The sequence below is a fragment of the Typopeltis vanoorti genome, chromosome 6, assembly GCF_054136105.1.
Source record: "Typopeltis vanoorti isolate ZY-2024b chromosome 6, IOZ_Tvanoo_1.0, whole genome shotgun sequence".
Classification (NCBI taxonomy): domain Eukaryota; kingdom Metazoa; phylum Arthropoda; class Arachnida; order Uropygi; family Thelyphonidae; genus Typopeltis; species Typopeltis vanoorti.
The window spans coordinates 113877378-113902171 of NC_143554.1; the positions used below are offsets into that span (position 1 = coordinate 113877378).

Here is a 24794-nt window from a genome sequence, read left to right on the forward strand (position 1 = left end):
GGGGAGATGGTGCCATGTCTCCCTGTGAAAGGGGTTCACAGCCATTGTATCACCATATGCTAAAAAAAAAAAAAAAAAATCCAGTAAAAGTATGGAACTTTCAACTGAATCTGAATAACTGATGTAACAAATTCTGTATAGAAATCTACAAAAACGTTACATTTTTTACTAACAGCAAACTTAATTTCATTTTATGGAAATAGATGGGGAGGGGAAGAAATCTAAGCTGGAATGGTAGCATATAATAACTTCACAACTGGGCTACTTGTATATACAGACTAATGACTTCACATCAATCGCCTTAGTATCCCACAATGCAAGGCAGCACATTCTTTACAGACATGTATAATAACTTCTGCATACCACCTTGGTATCTCTTCTGGGTCAGGCTCCCACTAATGAGACCTCAATAAAAGTAGTGGCCCTTCCCATAATGTATACCATTATACATGTCCATAAGGATGTGTACCTTGCACTATGGGATACTAAGCAATTGATGTGAAGTCATTAGGCTCTATATATAAAAAACCCAGTCATGAAGTTACTACACATGCAAACTACATTTGGATAAAGGACAGAACCAAGAAAAGATGATTTCTTGGCATCTTTAATTTATAATATAACCAAGTGAAAAATCTTTCAACAATATCTCACAGATAATTTCTACAATAGTTTATAGTCACCTGAAGTTCATCTCAGAAATGAATAATGGAATCATGATGAATAAGATTTGAGATCGAAAACAATTTGTTGACGGCAAGATGGTAATAATATAAACTTATTTATATAGTACAATTATACCTAGATGTCCTTTGGGAGTACCTATCAGGATAATATTTTATAATATCAAAGGCAAAAATTAAATTTTTAAAGATGACTATTAATCTGCATACTTTTCCAAACAAGTTTCTGTTCACTTCTTTTCCTCAATTCTGATAAGACAATGTCTTTTGCAGAACTATAAAGATGAAATTCCAAGAATTATCATTTCATCCTTAAAAATTTGAACCTGTAAGAATTATTTTTTTCCATGTCACCATTCAATTTGAGATTATATTTCTTTTGGTCAGAGTTGAAACTTATTCAAGTTGGGAGAATGCACCATAGCTGGTGTCAATTCTAAAAATAATCTTTCAGACCTAAGACAACTTCTATGTAATCAAGATGGTTTGACTCTGAAAGATGATTCATGATTTGAAACTGAAGATTTCAAAGGAGGTTCTTTTTTCTCCCAGTTGATCAGAAAAATTATTCTTGACAAGTAATAGAACGTATGAAATGGATAGAATATAAAAGGTATTGTATTTTTAGGGAGGATAGAAGAGATAAGACAGTATGGGAGGGGGGGGAGCTGAAGAATTTCAACTAACAAGAAACAGAATAGATCATGGGATCAACCGAAATGTGGATACAATGCATCAGCAGATTAACAATGAGGGCAGGCTGAGCAATTATCATGAGGGGAACTCAACTATAGACAGCCTGGAGGAAAGATAGGCTGCATGGCAATTCAAATATTGCAGCCCTTAAAATTGAGCTCAGGGACTTTTGCAACACCTTTTTAACTAATGGCTACAGCCCGTATAAAATATTGCATGCATCCCTATCCTTTCAACATACAGGATCATAACAAAACCATTCCCATCCAACATGTTAAGGGTACATAAAAAAAAAAAGCCAAAGCTCTCTGAAAATATGATCTCCATGCTACTTTCATATGTTCTCCTAAAGATCAACTGCATCCTCTTGAACATACCGGAGTTCCTTGTGCTGTAGTTCCAAGTTCCTTGCCACATCTGATAACATCTGGCTTGAAAAAAGCATCCAAGATCATCTGTACAGCAAATCTGGATTGGCAGACCATGCCCTAGATACTCCTTTACATAAGATCAGATGGCAGAAACCATGTTTATTACATAGAAGTTGTCATAGGTCTGAAAGACTATTTTTAGAATCGACACCAGCTATAGTGAATTCTCCCAACTTTAACAAGTATGGATGAATTAATTTACCAGATCTGATAGTTAACTTCTCTAGATTAACTTTATGGTTATCTGACCCATTGAGGGCACATGTAAGTACCTCAGTTCTGTTTTCAGTTATAATTTATACTGTTTTAAACCTCAATTACATAATTTAGTGCTGTGTCTATCACAATTATACCTGTGCTCTGATGCTAGTTAGAAAATAGAAAATTATCAAAATATTAGTATTTAATAAATACTATTTTTCCTCTTTTGATGATCTCATCATCATCAAATTCCAGCCATGTACCCTGAAGGGGTGTACAGGATATGATAGTACTACATGAAAAATTTACATCATTACTAACTTCCTATCTACAATTTTCCTCCAGATCAATCTGTTACTTGTCAAGACACCAATATTATCAGATCTTATATTTCTGTTATCTAAGGCACTTTGTACTGTATCAATCCACCTATATCTTAGTCTTCCTCTGGGTCGTTTTCCTGCCAACTTGGCAGAGAATACTTGTTTTGCCATTCTGTTTAAATGACCTTACCATCTGATATTAGCTCTGCTAACGCATTCCTCGATGCCGACAATGTCAAGTTCTTTCCTAATATCCTTGTTTTTAATATGATATTGCCATTGATACCATATGTTCATGCCTCTAATCTTTCTCAGGATTCTCATATCTGTGGTCTCTAGTCTTTGGTCAAGTGTTTTACTTCAGACCCAGCTCTCAGATCCATAATTTAAAACTGGTTTGAACACTGTCTTGTATACAGCTATTTAGTGTTCCGACTAATTTCTCTCTTATTCCATCATCATCAAATTCCTGCCATGTACCCTCAAGAGGTGTACAGGATATGATAGTACTACATGAAAAAAATTACATCATTACTAACTTCCTATCTACAATTTTCCTCCAAATCAGTCTGTTACTTGTCAAGACTCCAACATTATCAGATCTTATATTTCTATCGTCTAAGGCACTTTGTACCATATCAATCCACCTATATCTTGGTCTAACTCTGGGTCGTTTTGCTGCCAACCTGGCAGATAACACTTGTTTTGCTAATCTTTCTTCGCCCATTCTATTTAAATGACCATACCACCTGAGATTAGCTCTGCTAACGAATTCCTGGATGCTGACAATGTCAAGTTCTTTCCTAATATCTTCATTTTTAATGTGACATTGCCATTGATGCCATCTGTTCATGCCTATAATTTTTCTCAGGACTCTCATATCTGCAGTCTCTAGTCTTTGGTCAAGCATTTTACTTCTGACCCAGCTCTCAGGTCCATAAGTTAAAATTGGCTTGAACACCGTCTTGTATACAGCTAATTTAGTATTCCAACTAATTTCTCTCTTATTCCATATGAATTTATTACATTGACTTCCCACCATACCAGCTTTGCTGATTCTGTTGTCTATTTCTATATTTAATTTACCATCTTCACTAAAAATCGTGCCTAAGTAGCAAAAATGGTTTACTTGTTCCACAGGTTCTCCATTCACAACACAGTTGACATTTTCAATCATTATGCCTATTTTCATTGTCTTTGTCTTTTTATTGCTGACCTTCATACCATATCTATTACAACAGTTATTCAATTTAGTCAGAGAATCTTGCAAACTTGTAGCAGATTTATTTAGAAGTATAACATCATCTGCATAAAGCAGATGATGTTATATATAGAGCTGACATTAACATCTCCAATTTTGATATCATGTTTAATACCACTTTCTTTCGTAATGTGATCCATATAGATAATGAATAACAGAGGGGATAATGTACATCCTTGTCTCACACCAGATTTAACATTAAACCATCGTCCTATACTTCCTTCAATTCTAACTGCTGACTTACAACTCAAATAAAGACTAAGTATTGCTTGATATAATGCCCCATTCACACAATATAACTGCAGCATATTGAATAGCTTCTCTCTTGGCACCTTGTCATATCATTTTCCAAATTGACAAAACTTAAATAGAGATCTTTGTTATATTCCCATGCTTTCTCGACTATTTGTCGTAAAGTGAAGATCTGATCCTGACAGACTCTATTTGGCCTGAATCCAGCTTGTTCTTCACCAAGCTTTTCTTCCACAATTCTTCTCAACCGTTTCTCAAGTATACTTGCATAGATCTTGCCAGGAACACTCAGTAGGGAAATACCTCTGTAATTCTCACATTCAGTTTTATTTCCTGTTTTATATATGGGTACTATGAGAGCTCTACTCCAATCATCGGGAATTCGTCCCTCTGTCCAGGCTTTCTGAACTATGCAGTGCAGCCACTGTAAGACTCGTATACCACCATACTTCAGCATTTCTGGTTGAATATCATATACTCCTGCTGCCTTTCCACATTTCAAGCCTTTGATGGCTTTTTCAACTTCAAGTATGGATATGTATTCCTGACTACATGCCTGGTCAGTGTTTTTTTACCACTGTGCTGTCATCATTGCTTGTTTCATTTAGCAGTTTTTCAAAGTAATTACTCCATACTTCAAAGATATCTTTTTCTCTCATTTTCATGTCACCTTTATCATCTCTAACTCCTTTTACAGCACTCATTCCTCCATTCCTAAGCTTCTTCAACAACCTCCAGAATATTTTGCCACCTCCTTCTTGATATTTATTTTCTATATTCTTGCCAAAGTCCTCCCATGACTTTTGTTTAGCTAATTTTACACAGTGTTTAGCATTCTTGCATTTGTCTCTATATTCTCTAAGAGCACAAGCTGACTTATTTGACAGGAACTTTTGATATGCTTTCTTCTTTTCCTTCACTGCCTCTTTAACTTCCTGTGTCCACCATGGAGTTCTGATTTTTTTATCCTTGCAGACAACCTCACCACATGCCTCTCTGGCAGAATCAATCAATGTTTTCTTCAGAGTTTGCCACTGAATCTCCATAGTTTGATTCCTGTTCTCAAACTCTTTCATTTTTTCTTCAATAATCTTTGTGTATTTTAGTCCACAGTTCACATCTGAGAGCTGATCAACTTTTATTCGATTTAAAACTTTCTTACATGTTATTCTTTTCAATATGAAATTCAATTTCATCTCAACACTAAATAGTGATCATTTCCAATTTCAAATCCTCTGTACACTCTGGTGTCCTGTACAAGGGAGAAAACATCACTATCAACAATAACATAGTCAATGAGACTTTTCTTATTTTTTGCCTCTTCTCTCCATGTGAATTTGTGCATATTTTTATGTTGGAACATGGTGTTAGTAATAACCAGTCCATGTCCTGAGCAGAAATCCAACAGATATTTGCCATTATTATTAGCTTTGCTCTTTTCTCCAAATTTTCCTAAAATATTTTTGTATGTCTCACAATCATTTCCTACTCTGCTATTTAGATCCCCAACAAGGACCAACTTTTCCTTTTTCATTGTGTCAGTTGCTTTTTCTAAAGCCTCAAAAAATTCCTCCATTTCTACCTTAGTGGAACCTTCTGTGGGACCATAGGCACAAATAAGTCTCATTGTCCAGTTCCCCATTCTCATATTTGTCCACATTACTCTACTTGAGACTGACTGCCATTCAAGAAGATTAGCCTCGTATTTTGTGTTGAATACTATGGCTACTCCTTTTCCTTGATTGTCATTGCCTGAATATAACATTTTGTATTTATTGCTCAGAAAGATCTCACCAGTTTTTGTCTTTTTTTTGTTTCAGTCACCCGTATTATGTCGATCTGGTACTTATCTAATTCCTCAGCTAGCTCCATTTCTTTGCCATTCAGGCTTCTTATGTTGATAGTACCGATTTTTAACTCTGGTGATGTTGAGTTGGGGTTTGTTTTCAGATTTGTTTCTTATTCCATATGAATTTATTCAATTGACTTCCTACTATACCAGCTTTATTGATTCTGTTGTCTATTTCCATATTTAATTTAGCATCTTCACTAAAAATCGAACCTAAGTAGGTGAAATGTTTTACTTGTTGCACAGGTTCTCCATTCACAATGCAGTTGACATTTTCAATGATTCTGCCTATTTTCATTGTCTTTTTATTGCTGACCTTCATACCATATCTATTACAACAGTTATTCAATTTAGTCAAGGAAACTTGTAGCGGATTTATTGATAAGTATAACATCGTCCACATAAAGCAAACAGCCGACATCAACATCTCCAATACCACTTTCCTTCATAATGTGATCCATATTGATAATGAATAACAGAGGGGATAATGTACATCCTTGTCTCACACTAGATTTAACATTAAACTATCTTCCTGTACTTTGTTCAATTTTTGACTTGCAACTCAAATAAAGACTAAATATTGCTTGATATAATGCCCCACTGACACCATATAACTGTACCATATTGAATAGCTTCTCTCTTGGCATCTTATCATATGCCTTTTCCAGATCTACAAAACTCAGAGGTCTTTATTATATTCCCATGATTTCTCCTCTGTTTGTCATAAAGTGAAGATCTGATCCTGACAGCCTCTATTTGGTTTGAATCCAGCTTGTTCTTCACCAAGCTTTTCTTCTACAATTCTTCTCATCCGTTTCTTAAGTATACTTGCATATATCTTACCAGGAACACAGTAGGGAAATACCTCTGTAATTCTCACATTCAGTTTTATTTCACTTTTTTATATATGGGTACTATGAGAACTCTACTCCAATCATCGGGAATTCGTCCAGGCCTTCTGAACTATGCAGTGCAGCCACTGTAAGACTTTTATACCACCATACTTCAGCATTTCTAGTCAAATATCATCTACTCCTGCTGCCTTTCCACATTTCAAGCCTTTGATGGCTTTTCCTACTTCAAGTAGTATGGATATGTATTCCTGACTGCATGCCTGGTCAGTGTTTTTTTTTTACCACAGTGCTATCACTACATGTTTCATTTAGCAATCTCTCAAAGTAATTACTCCATACTTCAAGGATATCTTTTTCTCCCGTTTTCATGTCGCCTTTATCATCTTTAATTCCTTTTACAGTACTCTTTCCTCCATTTCTAAGCTTCTTCAACAACCTTCAAAATATTTTGCCATCTTCTTGATATTTATTTTCTATGTTCTTGCCAAAGTCCTCCCATGACTTTCGTTTAGCTAGTTTTACACAGTGTTTAGCTTTCCTTACATTTGTCTCTGTATTCTCTAAGAACACAAGCTGACTTATTTGCCAGGAACTTTTGATATGCTTTCTTCTTTTTCTTCACTGCCTGCCTCTTTAAATTTCTGTATCCAGCATGGAGTTCTGATTTTTCTATCCTTGCAGACAACCTGACCACATGCCTCTCTGGCTGAATCAATCAAGGTTTTCTTTAAGGCTTGCCATTGAATCTCTCAAGTTTGGTTCCTGTTCTCAAAGACCTTCATTTTTTCTTCAATAATCTTTGTGTATTTTAGTCTACAGTTCACATCAGAGAGATGCTAAACTTTTATTCGCTTTAAAACTTTCTTACATGTTATTCTTTTCAATATGAAATTCAATTTTATCCTGCTCAAGACTAAATAGTGATCACTTCCAATTTCAAATCCTCTGTACACTCTGGTGTCTTGCACAATGCAGAAAACATCACTATCAACAATAGCATAGTCAATGAGACTTTTCTTATTCCTTGCCTCTTCTTTCCATGTGAATTTGTGCACATTTTTATGTTGGAACATGGTGTTAGTAATAACCAGTCCATGTCCTGAGCAGAAATCCAACAAATATTTGCCATTATTATTAGCTTTGCTCTTTTCTCCAAATTTTAACAATATATTTTTGTATGTCTGACAATCATTTCCCACTCTGCTATTTAGATCCCCAACAAGGACCAACTTTTCCTTTTTCGTTGTGTCAGATGCTTTCTCAAACTCCTCAAAAAATTCCTCCACTTCTACCTTAGTGGAACCTTCTGTGGGACCATAGGCACAAATAAGTCTCATTGTCCAGTTCCACATTCTGATATCTGTCCACATCACTCTACTTGAGACTGCCTGCCATTCAAGAAGATTTGCCTTGTGTTTAGTGTTGAATACAATGGCTACTCCTTCTTTCCTTGATTGTCATTGCCTGAATATAATATTTTGTATTTATTGCTCAAAAGATCCTCAACAGTTTTGTCTTTTTTGTTTCAGTCACCACTATTATGTCGATCTGGTACTTATCTAATTCCTCAGTAGTTCCATTTCTTTGCATTCTTATGTTGATAGTACTGATCTTTAACTCTGCTGTTGAGTTGGTTTGTGTTTTCAGATTTGTTTCAGTAGCTGACTTTTCGCTGGGCACCCTGGTTCCTCCACTTCTACCTTAGTAGAACAATGGGGGCCTTCTTTAACTGGGCAATGCCCCAGCAGGCATGAAATTTTGTTATGTTGTACCATCATTTTGTATTTTGGTTTAAGCCAATAAGAATAAAGTTTGGTTGGCTAAATCCCAAATTGCCAGCGCATCCTCATTCTTTCAGTATCCAGGTAGATACTTTGGTGATGTTTACATTATAAAACATTATGATTCAGATATGTTGTGATGCATTATGAGAAGAATTTTATTCTAAAGAAATAAAATTTCTTTAGAATATCTATTTAGTGTCATCTTGAGATGATGCTAGCTTCTTTTTAAAAAGGTACTATGAACTATAAACTTTTCAAATAAAAGAAATACAAATGCTGGAAATAACATGAACTTTTTGATTTAGTTCTTTGCAGTGATCAAATGAAAAATGTTAAATAAAATTCTGCAATACATTCAATTCATCATATTCGCTAATGAATTGGACAGGTTATGTGTGTGTGTGTGTGTGTGTATATGAATGCAGAAATGGCATTCACAAATTACCATCCACTGTAATGATTACAAATATCACATTTTCTGAATACTTGTAAATTTCAATAATATATATAATAGAGGGAAAGATACATATACATGGACAATTTTCATACTTGTTGTTGAGTGTCTAATAAGGACTCCATATATTTAATAATGGTAGTTTTAAAATCTTGTACTCTGGTGTGTTCAAACCGCTCAACCTCTTTCCTAATCATCTTAGAAATGTTTTCGAATTCTTCTTGTCCACGCTCTACTTTAGCTTCCCACTTTAAAAAACAAAGTAAGTGCAATTTTAAAACTGAATTAATTTTTAATATAGTTCATAAAATACTAAGCTTGAAATAAATTTACTTTAAAATCTAAAACCGACATTCAGAAGAAATATGAAAAATATAAATCTTCCTAAGGTGAAAAACTGATTGCCTTTTTTACATGTATTCTCTAATGCATCTAAACTACTGTTACCAATCATTCTTTCAGTATATCTATTCTATTCTTATTTTTGTCCATTCTTTTACTGATTTTATATCAGTGCTTTTGAGGAGGAGATGGTCATGCATTTTGATATGCTCATAAAATAATTTTCATGCATCTAATGAGTATATATTTAATAACCTTCATAAATTATACATGACAATCTTTATGGAACCCACACACTCATTGTGAGAAGCCTAAACTATCAACACAATACTTATCGTACTTCTCCATGAATGAAATCACTGACAGACTTATTCTGGCGACTAATTTCACTTACTACTTTCCAAGCATGAAATGCAGTCTGGAAGACTACACACATTTAACTTGCCTGTTTTGCATGATGAAAACATTTCTACCTCTTATATGTGACCAATTAACTCACCTTCAGTTGAAACTCGTATAAAAGGTTCTTTGTGTCCAAGTGAGGATTCAAGCATAGGTCTTTTCAACCAACAAGCATGATCATCATCAATAGTGATTGCAGAAAAATGCTATATCAATATTGAACTATAGAGACTCATGTTCTTTTATATTGTTCATAATTGTTTTATGTATATAATTCGATTTTTTTCATTATTCCCTTTGGATTTTATTTTAATGTTAAAACATAGTATTCACTGGTTTTTGGTTGTTGTTTTTTCCCCTATATCCAATGTTTTAGTAGAAAGTGCTATATCATTTTTAAATGTTTAACAATGAATTATTTCCAGTGTTTAATTATTTTCAAATGTCCATCTAATGTGTTTCTTGTAAAGCTTCCTAATGCTGTCCTCTTGAAATACACCTCTGAATCAAAAAATTAGAATAATCAAAGAAATGTGTCGAATGATTTGCAATTCTAATTTATTGCATAGAAAAAAATTATTTATATTACCATATATGAATTAGCATCATCTAAATCTACAATGATTTAGACATGTAAACACATAAAAATGTAATATAAATTATAAGAAAACTTATTTGAAAACATTCACAAAATTAGAATAATTTTTAACATGGTTCAAAATATTAGAATATTCCAATTTTTTCCAATTGGTTTTGAGGAGAACATAGAAATATCACATATTTCAGTAGCTGCGGGACTGACTCGTGTGTGAGGAATCATTTGCACATGGATTTCAGCTAATCATTGCTAAACATGGGTTGAACAAGTGACATATCAGAAATTTAAAATTTTTGTATGGTGTCTCTACACAAAGAAGGCCAAACTCAACAGTTTATAGCTAAGGAATTGAAATGTTCTCAAGCAAGCATGAGTGAAGTATTGAGACAGTATTCTGATAACTGGATTTTTCAAAATAATTGCTGCAACAGCAGTCGAAAGGTAATAGCTACATCAAGAGATGAGAGGAGATTGAAGAATATCTTGAAGAAAAACCGCTTCTCAAGTGCAAGATATTTTCATAGGAGATGGAAAGAACTAGGTGTGAATGTGTCTAAATCTACAACGTTGAAACAAATTCACAAATTGGGTTTTAAATCACTTGTGCATAAGACAAAGTCACTTATGACTTCCAAGGCATCTAGTGATGTTGTAAGCAAGGACTGTTGCGTAGTCAAGAGAACTGGAAAAAGGTACTTTTTAGTGATGAAAGTATGTTTTGCGTGTCTCATGGTTATCAAAGAATACATGTTGGCAGCCTTAAGCAAGAAGTATTTGATAAAGAATGCATGAAACATTCGGTGAAATTTGCAATCTCTGTCATGGTATGGGCTTATATGACTGCAGAGGGTCCAGGTAGGCTGTGTATTATGTACGAACGAGTCAATTCCAAAGTGTACTAAGAAATTCTTGAGCAATTTATGTTACCGGCAACAGAAGATTTATGTGATGATAATCTTTTTCAGCAAGATTCAGCTACTTGTCACACTTCCAAGACCACTACTAGATGGCTCCTAGAAAGGCAAATCAATGTAAATCCTTTGCTAGCAAACTCACCAGATTTACATCCCATTGAGAATTTGTGGGGAATTATGAAGAAACATCTTTAAAAAGTTGCCCCAAGAGACAAAAATGAACTTGTTTCTAGTCTACAGACTATATGGGCATGTTTTGATAAAAACATGCCCATATAGTCTGTAGACTGAACTGCTAGTAAATAATATGCCCAATTGTTTACGAACGGTCATAAAAGCTAAGGGGGGGGAATGCAACAAAGTACTAATTATGTTGTTTCCCTTTGACTAATTTTTGTGCATTTATTTTTACATTATTCTAATATTTTGAACCAAATTAAGAATTATTTTAATTTTGTGAATGTTTTCAAGTAACATTTTAAATATAATTTATATTACATTTTTATGTGTTTAAATAATCTACAAAGTACATATATTTAGTTGCTAATTCATATTAGGTGGTAATTATTTTCTATGCAATAAAGTAGAATTGCAAATCATTCAACACAGCTTCTTTGATTGTTCTTTTTTTCTTTTTTTTTTCTTTATTCGAAGGTGTAATTCTATTAAAATTTTTTTGGTTTCTATATTTAGTTTTATGGTCTTGTACTATTTTATCCTCTGATGTTTGCTAATGCTACAATTCTGTGAAACTTATTTGTCACAGTTCTGTATCTATTGCTTCTAGTATATCCTGAGGGACATTTATGTGTGGTATAAATCTAATTTTATAATAAGCTGTCACTGCCTAATTCTGTTGAACTGAAAACTTATATCGTTCACTTCTGAAATGTGTTTTTCAGCTGACATGTAGAGTTCTGACTTCTATAATGCAATGTTACTCCAGAGTCACTTTATTTGCAAAAATGTCATTTATTCTAAATGATTATAAATGGGAAAAATTACAGAATAAGTTCTGTTATTATTTTATGTATTTTCACTGAATCTTTGCAAAAGAGCTGGGTGGAATTCTCCGAGTGCATAGTTTAGTAAAGAATCTGTTGCAAAACAGATTACATATAGATAAAGGAAAACCTCTCTAAAGCTTGACCTCCTGCAGTCAAAATACACTCCAATAGTGAGGTCATCCTTCTTGGGAACTTCAATGTCCACAACTCATATTTGCTTCTCCTCAGTTTCAATGATCAAGCAGACAGGGATGCTGCAGTATTTGCCATCAGCAATGACCTATCTCAGATCATTAATCTTCCTACCAAATAGTGACACCCCCCCCTCCAATTTGCCAACACACTTAACCTCTTCCTAACAAGCTTCCCTTCCAAGTATACTGTGGTTGTCAGCTCTCTTCTTGGCAACTCAGATCACAACCTCATACAAGTTCCTTTTGCCACTGAATAACCTCGCCCACCAGTTCACAGTCTCATGTCCTTTGGCACTATCATCATCATCATCATCATCACGAACCATGGGTTCACTGCCCATTGGTGTCCGATGCCTCCTTCACTATCTTCTTCCACCTTTCTTTGTCCAGTGCACAGTGTCGCAGTTTCTGTACATGCATTCCACACCAGTCCTTTATGTCGTCCATCAATTCTCTGTATAGTCTACCTCTTCTGTTTACACCATCCATAACCAAACATGAATGTCTTTATCTTCCAGTCCTCACTCATTCTGCAGATGTGTCCAAATAATTGCAGCTTCCATTTCATAATCTTCTGCATTAGATTCCCCTTTGGTTGTATCTTCCGATAGAGCTCTTCATCTGTGATTTTCTGTACCCATCCTATTCTCAGAATCTTCTTATAACAAGTTCTTCCAAATGCCAAAATTCTTTTCCTCGATTCCTTATTACTCACGTTTCAGATCCATACAGTACACCACTAAAGATGCATGTTTCCAGTACTCTTAGTTTTGTTTGGGAGCATCACTACTTTTCCAGATGTTATCCATGGCCTTCAGATTTGTTCTTGCAATCCTGATCTTTATTTCTTTTTTACAGTCCAAATCATATGTCATTTTACTTCCTAAATATGTGAATTGTTCTACATTTTCTATATCAATTCCATCCACCAGTACCTTTCGTTTCATGTTCTTCTCACCAAATACCATTGTCTTTGTTTTTTCAAGTTCATAACAAGTCCAAATGTTTTCCCTTCCTCATTTCACAGTTTCAATGTTTTTTTGTAGTTCTTTTTTGCCTTCTTCAATAATAACAATGTCATCTGCAAACCTCAGTATTGTTAATTCACATAACATGCACTGATATTCCTTTCGCATCTTCCTTCATTTTATCCATTGCTCTTTCTATATGTGCGATGAAAATGCTTGGTGATAATATTGCCCCCCCCCCCCCATCTAGTACCTCTGCTTGTTTTAAACCATTTCCCCAAATCATCACCTATTCTAACTGCTGCAACTGCATTCTTATAAACATTTCTTAATAATAGCTGTTAGTTTTTTGTCAATTCCTTAGGTTTCTAGCACTGCTAATGTCACTTTCTAGTTGATAATGTTGAATGCCTTCTGAAAATCCACAAAGCAAGCATATATGTTTTTGTTTTTTCTCCTAGCTTTCTCTGCTATTAACTGCATTGTCAAAATCTGTTGAATTGTAGTTCGATCTTTCCTAAATCCTGCTTGCTCATCTGCAAGGTATGCTTCCAATTGTGTTCTCAATCTTTGTCAATATCATCATCACTTTATCAAGATGACTTGTCGAGGCAACTATTCTATAATTTTTACATTCTAGCTTACTCTCTTTCTTGTATAATGTCACTAATATTGATTTCACCTGCTCCTCTAGCATTTTCCCTTCTTTCCATACCATATTACATAGTTGGTGCATTTCTGTAACCGTACTTTCACCACCATATTTAATCATTTCTCCAGTGATGTTATCATTACCAGGGTTCTTGTTGTGTTTATCCATCCTATTGCTTTTTCTACCTCTCCTCTTAAAATGTCCATATATATCATACCCATTACCTTTTGGTGATATCTGCTTCAATTCTTCAGTCAGTTTCCCAATGCTATCTAAATCTAGTTTTTCTTCATATAACTCACTACAGTATCTTGTCCACCACTGTACAATTTTATCTTTTTTTAATCAATACTTCGCCTTTTTTTATCTTTAATTGTTGTCTGTTTTGTTTGCCACCTTCTATTAATGGTTCTAATCATTTTGTACACCTCCTGAGTTTATGCTCTCCATAGTGCAGTTCTATATTATTGAAATTGGGCTTCTAACCATTTCATCTTATCCATTCTGGTGCTTTTTTTCACCTCATTACATTTTCTTCTATATTGCTCCTCTATTTGTTCTGATGTATCCCTTCTTATCTTCAACATTCTTTTCTCATGTACTAACTTCAGTTTTTCTTGTATAATCCATTTCTTCTTGATCTTTTCTTCTTCTGGTACTGTTTCTTCAACTGCATCTTCTATGGCCTTCACTACTCTTTTCACTCTTAGATTAGAGGTTTTTTTACTTTCTCCACACGTTTAAGTTTCTCTTCTAACATTGTTCTGTACTTTCTTATTTCTGCTTCACTTATTCTTGTTGCATCTCTTCTGTTCTGATGTTGGGATTTATATTTCTTTTTTAATTTCAACTTGATGTTTGCAATCACTAAACTATGGTCTGAGTCTATATGCGCTCCTTGAAAAGTTCGACTCTGCTGTACTGATGTTATCCATCTTCTTTTAATCATATCGATCATGTTCTTTGTTTTCCCATCATTTGATCGCCACGTTCATTTTCTACAGTTCTTTTCTGGAATCTTGCGTTACAGATCATCTCGTGGTCCACTGCAAATGCTAACATTTTTTCACCTCATTCATTTCTTTCTCTGAAACCATATTTTCCCATGACACTTTCCCAACCATCATTATCTATTCTGATTTTGGCATTCCAATCTCCTTCGATAATTAGTACATCTTGCTTTGGTATTGTTTCTATTGTCTCTGTCAGATCTTTGTAAAATAAGTCAATATCCTCATCTGTGCTGTCAGATGTGGGTGCATATATCTAGACTATTGATATATTAAATAGTTTTGCTTGAAACCTTGCTACTATGATTCGTTCATTGACTGGTCTGTAGCCTAACAGTGCCTCTAGCTCTTTTGTTAAGAAGGAAGCCAACTCCTGCTTTTGCTTGGTGTCATGCCTTGACCATATGACTTCATATCCATTTATCTCTCCTGATGATGTCCATTGCATCTCCGCCAGTCCTAGTATATCGCACCGATATCTCTTCATTTCCTCATGAAGTTCACAGTCTCATGATCTTTGGCACTACAAGAGTGCCGACTTGAAAGATCTCCATGACTTCAAATCCTCCTTCTCATGGCCCCAACTACTGCTTCAGTTATGCTGATCCAAACATCTGCTCAGACCAAACAACAGAAATCACCCTCATAGAAATGAAGGCTTTCATCCCTTATTCCACTCCAAATTCTCAGCCACTATTCATGCCTTGGTTGTCAAAAAAGTGCACCAAAGCTATAAAAGAAAAAACCTGTGCTTATCACGAATGCGTCAAGACAAAAACTCCAGCTGCTCAACCTGCCTATACTGCAGCTTGCAACACTTATAAAAGAATCATCACCAAGTCCAAGTCAGATTTTTATTTAAAGGGCGAAATGCTACAAACATGACTCCTGCCCAAATGGCATTTGTTCTTTCTTGTCCCTTGCCAAGGTCACTGGGTGCAACTTCTGCCCAGCCAAGTTTCCACCACTCACATCCAGATTGTATGTAGTTACCTCACTAAAGACAAGGCCAACTTACTGGCATCACTCTTCTTTTCCAATTCCTACATTGATGACTTGGGCAAAGTTCCCTCCACTCCACCAAGAACAGCTCCCTTCCATAGTCTTCTGAACAAAAGAAATCCAAAGAATCCTTAATAACCTGAACACAAACAAGGCATCTGGTCCTAATGGTATCTCACCTATTGTGTTAAAAAATTATTCCTCAGAACTAACACCCATCTTGTATCACCTCTTTAATCTATCCTATTCAAAGAACTTCATGGTGGACACAGAAAGTTTAAGAGGTAGTCATGGATAAGAAAAAAGTATACTGAAAGTTTCTGACAAGTAAGTCAGCTTGCGCTCTTAGAGAATACAGAGAAAAATGTAAAGAAGTGAAGCACCGTGCAAACCTAGCTAAACAATAATCATGGGAAGACTTTGGTAGGAACATAGAAAATAAATACCAAGGTGGCAGCAAAATATTCTGGAGGCTATTGAAAAAGCTTAGAAACGGAGGAAAGAGTACTTTAAAGGGAATTAGAGATCATAAAGGAGAAATGAAAACTGGAGATAAAGATATCGTTGATGTATGGAGTAATTACTTTGCTTGTTTCATTTAGCAATTTTTCAATGACAGTACAGTGATAGGAAACACTCAACACATGCAATCAGGAATACTTATCAATACTTGAAGATCGAAAAGCCATCAAAAATCTGAAATGTCAAAAGTCAGCTGAAGCAGATGATATTCGACCAGAAATCTCAAGTATGGAGGTAAGCAAGTTTTAGAGTAGCTGCACTGCATAATTCAGAACACCTGGCCAGATGGTCAAATTCCCAATAATTAGAACAGAGTTCTCATAGTACATCCATCTACTAAAAAGGGAAATAAAACAATGTCAGAATTACAGATGTATTTCCCAACTGAGCATCCCTGGTAAGAGTTATGCAAATATATTTGAGAAATTGCTAAACTGGATTACAGAAAGGAAACTTGGTGAAGAACAACTGGATTCCCACTAAACTTAGGCATCATCAGGATCAGATTTTCACTTAAGTTTCGCATATGTGGAAAAGGTAAATGACAAGGCGCCAAGAGGAAAGCTATTCGCAAAATAGCTACAGTTATTATTATTATTATTATTAAGAGACCTCCAGGAAATCAGGAACTTATCGAGAGATGTCATATTATTTGCACCAGCTGTCAAAACCTGTTCTTGAATTCATTCATGCTACTTGCACACACAACATCCAACGGTAATCCATTCCAATCACACACTACTCTTTGTAACAAACTTTGTTTGTGTGCTCTGAAGATGCTGGATATAATGCCAGCGAAATATTAGCTTTTAAGTTAATAAATAGTTATTTTCTTATCAATCTGTGTTCACATCAATACTGTTTAAATCCAACTCAACTACTCTATGAGAGAAAAATATAGACCTAAACCCCTTCTTAACAGCATTCATTCTCAACTTCCATGGATGTACTTGAATCCTTTCCCCATCCTCCATAAGATTAAAAATTTCATCTACTGAAATTTTGTGTAACCCTTTCACAAGTTTGCAAGTCTCAACCATATCACCCTTCTTTCTCCTGTTTGCAGACTACAAATTCTCAATCTGTCTTCATAATCAGTATTCCACAATCCTTATATCAATTTTGACACTGTCATTTGCACTCTCTCCACTGTATCAGAATCACCACAGAAACCAGGAGACCAGACCTGCATGCAATAGTCCAGGTGAGATCTTATCAAGGCTTGGTAAAGAAGAAAATAACTATCCATTTACATGCCAAGGTTCATTTCAATATTGCCATTATTCTCAGAGTTGTATATACAATTTTTGCTATCCTATGAACTAAAACTCAGAGATCCCTAGCCTCAGTTTCTTCAAGCATAATCTCACCAACATAATATGACATTGGACATCTAATGACTTTACATTTATTAACACTGAAATCACAACCATTTTCACATTCCTACAGTTCCAGCCTATTCAAATCATTCTGCAAGTACTGCATATCAGCAGGACTGATTACCCTACTTATATTTGCATCATCAGCAAATAGCTATATGTCATGTGTCAAATCCTTCCCAATATCATTAATATAGAGACTGAATAACAATGGACCAAGAGGCACACCATGGGTTGCCTTGAATTTTGCAGATTCACACACACCCTGTATACCACCGCTTTTTTGATATTTGTCTGTCCGCCATCCTCTTATCCATGCCAATAGATCATAATCCAATCCCATATTCTCCAAATGATGCAAAAGTATTCCATGCTGAATTCTGTCAAAAGACTTAGCAAAATCGAAAAGTATCATGGTGTACCCTTGTCTAGTTCAATGGTAACATTGTTATAGAATGCGAGCAAGCCCCCTTAGTAAACCCATTGCTCGTTGCAAAGTAGAGTTTCACTGTCAACCCATTTCTGAATGAAAGCCCTGATCAGTCAATAGTTGGATACAGTTTTTGCATCACCCTTGTGCAATAGGATTACCATACATGCTTTCCACTCCTGTAGAATCTACCCTGTTCTGAGATTCAAATTATATAGCCTGGTCAAGGGATAGCCAGTTTAGATGAACACACTTAGCATCTGTGCTGAAATCCCATCAATTCCTACTGCAGAATTCTTATTCAGTTTGTGCAACAGCTCTAGTACTTCTTCCTCACCCACATAAGTTTCTTCATATGGTGAAGAGGTAGCATTGAGTTCAATGCTTCATACACTAGGTTGATAGCTTTTAGCAAAATGGTTGCTCCTTAGTTGATCACCTCTACATCAGCTACCCACATATCATCTGCATTCAATAGAGTTATTCTTTCAAATTCATTATTTTACTTGTTGCATAACGATAGAATTCTTTTGGGTTGTCTTTAACTTACAGAGCCAGTTTCTTTTCATATTCAGACTTAGATTTTCACACAATACTTGCAACCCTTCTGGCCTGCTGCTTATAATTATAACTGACATCATCCTCATGCACACAATATTCCTTCCACATTTTTTTTTTTTAAACGAATCTCTTGCTTAATTAGATTACACATCCATTTCACTCCTACTCTATTTATTCTTGGAGCTCTTGGGACACATTCTGATATCATTTAAGTATTTTTTAAACACTTCCCACATACTATAAATATCCTTCCCATCCAATAACTGATACCATGGCACAGAATCCACCATACCCCTCAGGTGGTCATAATTTCCTGCTTTATAGTTCAACATATGTTTTCTGAATGAAACGTCCATAAACTTAGCCATTTCCCAAGCAAGTACCGCATGATCACCATCACCAACCAGAGGCAGAATAGTTACATCTTTAACTGAATCCATCCCCCACCACCACTATAATCAGATCTAACACTCTTTGACCTCAAGTTCCTTCTATCATATGCTACTTGAGGAAGTGGTCTTGCAACAGCTCAATAAATTCAGTTTCATTCTTCTCATGCAATTTCATAGCTACCCAATATTTCCCACATTATGATTACTCTCTTTGCACCCATTGTATTTATTTGTTACAGACCTATCCACCAGGTCTGTAACGAACACCCCACTATGTAATCTTGTTAAACTCCATCTCACACCAGATGGCTTCAAACTCACTGCCTCATGAAAAATTGTTACTAATATTGCAGTCATAGGTCTCAACTTTAACTGGATCCAAGGCATTTGATAACCTTAGCAGCACACACCTCTCCTATCTTGTCTATCTTCCGAAAAATACCATACTCTTTGCACTTGATACCAGTTAGTATGTCCTCTTCTGATTGCCAAGTCTCACTAATGCCTACAAAATGGTCCCAATATATTAACCTTCCCATTTTATTTTATTTTATCTTTTATGCCAATATATTAACCAAGGCAACAAACTACTCCTAGCAATCGTGTACAGACATAATAAATTACCTGCATGCTCTCTCTTTAATACACTTGTCTGCATGACACAACTCGACAACTTGCAAATCTCTGTTCTTATATAGTTCCCTACTTATGCAAACATTGTAACACATGCTTGATAGATCCAAACTGGACGAACACAGAATCATTCTCTCTTCATTTCCATAATAATAATAATCATTCCCATCATTAATATAGTTACTGAACATTGTCACTCTTACAGATTCTCATGACACCACATATCAAAATTCAATTTTCCTTACTCTTTGTGTTAAGTCATATCAATAATTTTTCAAGAATCCTGATGCCAAATTCAAACTACAAAAGTGTAGGCATTACCCCTTATACAAATCCAATCTTCCCTCAAACTCACTCCACACATCCAAAACTCGCATCCATTCCTTCTACAGCCTATGCCTTGGATCATTTGCTATCATAGCTCTTCTTCTTAGTCAATTTATCATATCAAGGTAATATACTAAATATTTCACTTTCTCACTCATCACTCTCGCCTCTTCCAACGACCCTTTCATGTCCTCTCTCATACTGAACTTATTGCTAAGTCTTTAGTGTCTGCTACAATTAAGATCTCATTTTCTTTTCTGTTTTTGAATTGCTTGCTTTATATTTTTAGTTTGGTGTAAATGGGACATTATATCAAGCAATAGTTAGTCTGAGTTATAAGTCGGCAATTAAAATTGAAGGAGATACAGGAAGATTGATGTTAAATCAGGTGTGAGACAAGGTTGTACATTATCCTCTGTTATTCGTTATCAGAAATACATTATGAAGGAGTGGTATTAAACCTGTTGTTTAAAATTGAAGATGTTAATCTGAGTTTTTTTTCTAAATAAATCCTTTACAAGTCTGCAGAGATCCCTGACTAAACTGAATAACTGTTGTAATAAATTACATATGAAAAGTAATAAAAATAAAGAATGAAAATAGGAAAAAACATTGATTTTTTTGAAAAAACATTGAATTGTGCCTAAGTAGCTGAAAACATTTCAGCTACTTAGGCACAATTTTTAGTGAAGATGGGAAATTAAATATGAAAACAGACAACAGAATTAGCAAAAGTGGTATGGTAGGAAATCAACTAAATAAATTAGTTGACAAGGCTGAATATCAAACCAGTTTTAATTTATGGATCTGAGAGCAAGATTAGAAATAAAACACTTGACCAGAGACTGGAGACCACAGATACGAGTTCTGAGAAAGATTAGGGGAGTGAACAGAGCATCAAAGGCAATATCATATTGAAAAATGATAATATTAGAAAAGAAATTAACATTGATAGCATTTAAGAATGTTACTAGAGCTAATCTCAGATGTACAGTCATTTAAATAAAATGGGAAGGGAAAGATTAGCAAAGCAAGTGTTCTTTGCCAGGCTAGCAGGGAAAAGACCCAATGAAGACCAAGATCTAGGTAGATTGACATAATAAAAAGCACCTTATAAGAGAGAAATATAAGATCTGATAATACTGGAGGCTTGACAGATCATATTAATTTGGAGACAGATTGTCAATTGGAAGTTAGTAATGATGTAACTTTTCATGTACAACTATCATAATATCTTTTACACCTCTCTGAAGGTTCATGTCAGTTTTTATTGATATCTTTTAATCAGTTTTGATGTAGTTACATTACAGATTTAATTTTATTTAATTGCTAAATTAAAGTAAATGTAAATTTATGCTCAAAGTAGAATATAGAATTGTCTCCCCTTTCTAGATATTCTTATTCTACATCAACCTAATGGCAGTCTACAGTTCTTAGTATACATAAAACCAACTCATACTGGTAAATATATTAATGCTGCTTCTCATCACCCCTGTCAAATATACAGTGATTAAAATTTTAGTTCACTGTGTACATAAGCTATGTTCAATTGACTCTTAAATAATGAGCTGTCATTTATCAGAACTACTTTCATCTCTAATAGTTATAATACAAAAATAATTGATAAAATAAATCCCACCCTGCCTTTATCCTGGAGTTTACAGGATCCCTCATTCATGCAGCCTTTGTTATTATGAGCATACAGGTCACTCTACTCAGATTCATCTAGAAGAACAGAGTATATTTTACTTCATGAGTCTGATAAGTTCTGGCTTAGCCAGCCATGCCTCATCCACTAGACTGAATTCATTGGCAGAAAAATAAAGTCATATATAAATTTTCTTCTTCTTGAAGTGAAGTTCACTTTCACAGTCTGCACCTCAACAATGACTGCCTTAAACTTTTCCAATTCTGGGAAATCATCCTAAGTAACACTCTTCATTCCTGTGTTTCATAATATTATCTTCTTCTGCAGCTTGTCCCACTTAAGTAGGGTCACTGTTTGCAATGCGTCTCCTCCACATCTTCCTGTCTAGGACTGTAACCACATCCTAGTTCTTCATTCTCAAGTCCTTCTACACCATCTCTTCTTTGGCCGTCCATGCTTTCTCCTCCCCCCCCCCCCTGCATATCCATCTGCATGATTTCTTCCCACATACTCATCCTCCTTCCTCATCACATGACCAAACCATCTCAACCTTGCCTCCTATATCTTTGCTCCTAAGTTTGTAACTTTTATCGTTCCCCTTACATAGTCATTTCTCAGACGATCCTTTCTGGTCACACTGCACATCCACCTAAGCATTCTCATCTCTGCTACTTCCATCCTGCTGATGTTATTTTTCCTCAGGAGCATAGTTTCCATAGAACACATCACAGCTGGTCTCACTACTGTCCTGTAGTGAGACCAGCTATGACGTATTCTATGGAAACCCTCTTATCTCATAGCACTCCAGCCATCTCTCTAGTTCCTTCATCCTGCATCCCACTTCCTTCTCAGCCTCTCCATCTTCTTTCACTATTGAGCCTAAGTATCTAAAGTCACTGACCTTCCTGATGACATTTCCTTCAGCTCCAGATCTGTCTCCTGGCTGCCATCCACTTTGCAACACACATACTCAATCTTACTTCTGCTTAGTCTCATACCTTTCTCTTCCAGTACTTTCCAGTTTAGCTGCCACTTCTCTTGATTCTGCACACGGCACAATGTCATCCGCATACAGCATAGTCCAAGGTGCATCTTCTCTCACCTCCTCCATCACGATATTAAACAGGCAAGATGCAAGCCAACTGTCACTTGAAAACTCTCTCTCTCTCCCAGGCAGGTCAGAACTCTTGTCTTCACATTTCTGTACATCTCCTGCACCAACCTGACATATTTCTCCGGTACCTTCTTCTCCCTCAGACACCTCTAGACTTCTTGACTTGGCACTCTATTATACACTTTCTCCAGATGAATAAATACCAGATGTAGCTCCTGTTGTTTCTCTCAAAACTTTTCTATCATCTGACGTAACCCAAAGATAGCATCTGTAGTTGATCGACCAGGCATGAAGCCAAATGACTCTTTTGCAATCGCCACTTCCTTCCTCAGTCTTCCATCAAGAACCCTTTCGAGGATTTTCATTGTGTGGGACATCAACTTTATTCCTTTGCAATTCTTACAGTCTTGTGCATCCCCTTTGCCCTTGTAGATGAGGACAAGAGTACTTTCCCTGCATTCCTCGGGTATATTTTCCTGTTGACAAACTTTTATTAACAGGCCCCACAGCAGGTCAATTCCTTCTTCCCCCAGTGCCTTCCATGCCTCCACTGGGATCCTGTCAAGGCCCACCTATTTTCCATTCTTCATCCTCTTTATGGCCTCCTTCACTTCAACTCTACATATAATTAAGTTTATTTCTCTGAATTTTAATAGTTTGTAGATGAAATTCCTCCTGCAGTTAATAGCATATATTGTCACGAGCTTGCAATTTTAAGTGTTTTTCTTATTGTGTTTATCTCTTTTCAGCTGTATTGACAATGGCTAGGAAACCTAGCCAAAAATCTAAAGTGATATACAAATTTGAGAAATTCTTTCAAGAATAAACAAGATTACATTAGATTAATATATACAGTAAATATACAGAAAATTTACATTTGAAACTTCATAATACTTTAAATTCTGCTTAAAAATACCAAGCATGCACATACACACTGAAAATTACCTCTATAACTTCCTCGCGAGCTTGAGGTATTTTGTCGGCTTTACCTGCAAGTTCTAATTTTGCTTTATACTCTCTCTTTTTAGTTAGAACCTGCTGGGCATGCTGCCAAGTTTGATAAACTTTCACTCTCTGATGAAAAACATCCTACAAAATATAATTACTATTTTAAACATACAAGGATATCTAAAATACATTAATATTTCTTATGATTAATTTTATATAAAACAAACTTTATATAATATTTTTTAGAAAACAAATGGCATGATGAAAGCATGTGCTCTCTCACACAGGAGAAAAAGAAATCACAAATGCAGTGTTTAATCACAATACAAGTGGCATGCAATGCTCACTAATTTATGTGCTTTGCATTTGTGCAGTTTATAACCAAGTAAATCCAAGTTCTTTTAAGGCGGTAGCTGATTTTCATTCACTCATGTGAGACCAATCTGCTTATTAAGATGGAAATTGCTTGAAAAGCTTGTGCTCTCTCTCTCTCTCTTCCCCACCCCCTCCAAGGTTCCCAAACCTTTGTGGGTAGGATTATCATAAAAAAGCCTTGCTTATTCTTACACCATTACAGTTGTACCAGATTTTTTTTTCTTGCTAATCCATACAGGAAAAGTCAAAAAACTATAGCACATTATTTCAGATAATGTAATTCCTGCTCTACAGATCAAATGTGATACTTTTCCCAGTCGCCAATAGGAAGAGTGGTAACCTTGCATCAGGCAACGAAAAATTATCTACAACTACACATTCACAAACATTCATGCTCCACACTGACATGAAGCCATAAATGAGGGAAGCCAAGACACTTATTTGCTCAGCCAATAAAGTGCAATAATAAATTTAGTTTAATCCTTTATCCAAGTGTGAGAACAAAGTTTGCACCTGAAAATAACTTCAGGACTGGGGTAAGGTAGTACAGCACTGGGCAACTCGTAGCAAAGGTGGATCAAGCTCTCA

General features: G+C 35.4%; 1 protein-coding gene across 1 annotated transcript in view; it reads right to left on the minus strand.

Moving 5' to 3' along the window:
* The window catches only part of Snx1 (sorting nexin 1), a 171643-nt gene that overhangs the window by 17676 nt on the left and 129173 nt on the right, over window positions 1-24794 (minus strand). Inside the window, exons 8-9 of the mRNA XM_090393610.1 lie at window positions 23829-23972; window positions 8884-9036 (exon numbers count right to left, since the gene is read on the minus strand). Of these exons, the coding sequence (XP_090249736.1) occupies window positions 8884-9036; window positions 23829-23972 (297 nt within the window). The remainder of the gene's footprint in view (window positions 1-8883; window positions 9037-23828; window positions 23973-24794) is intronic.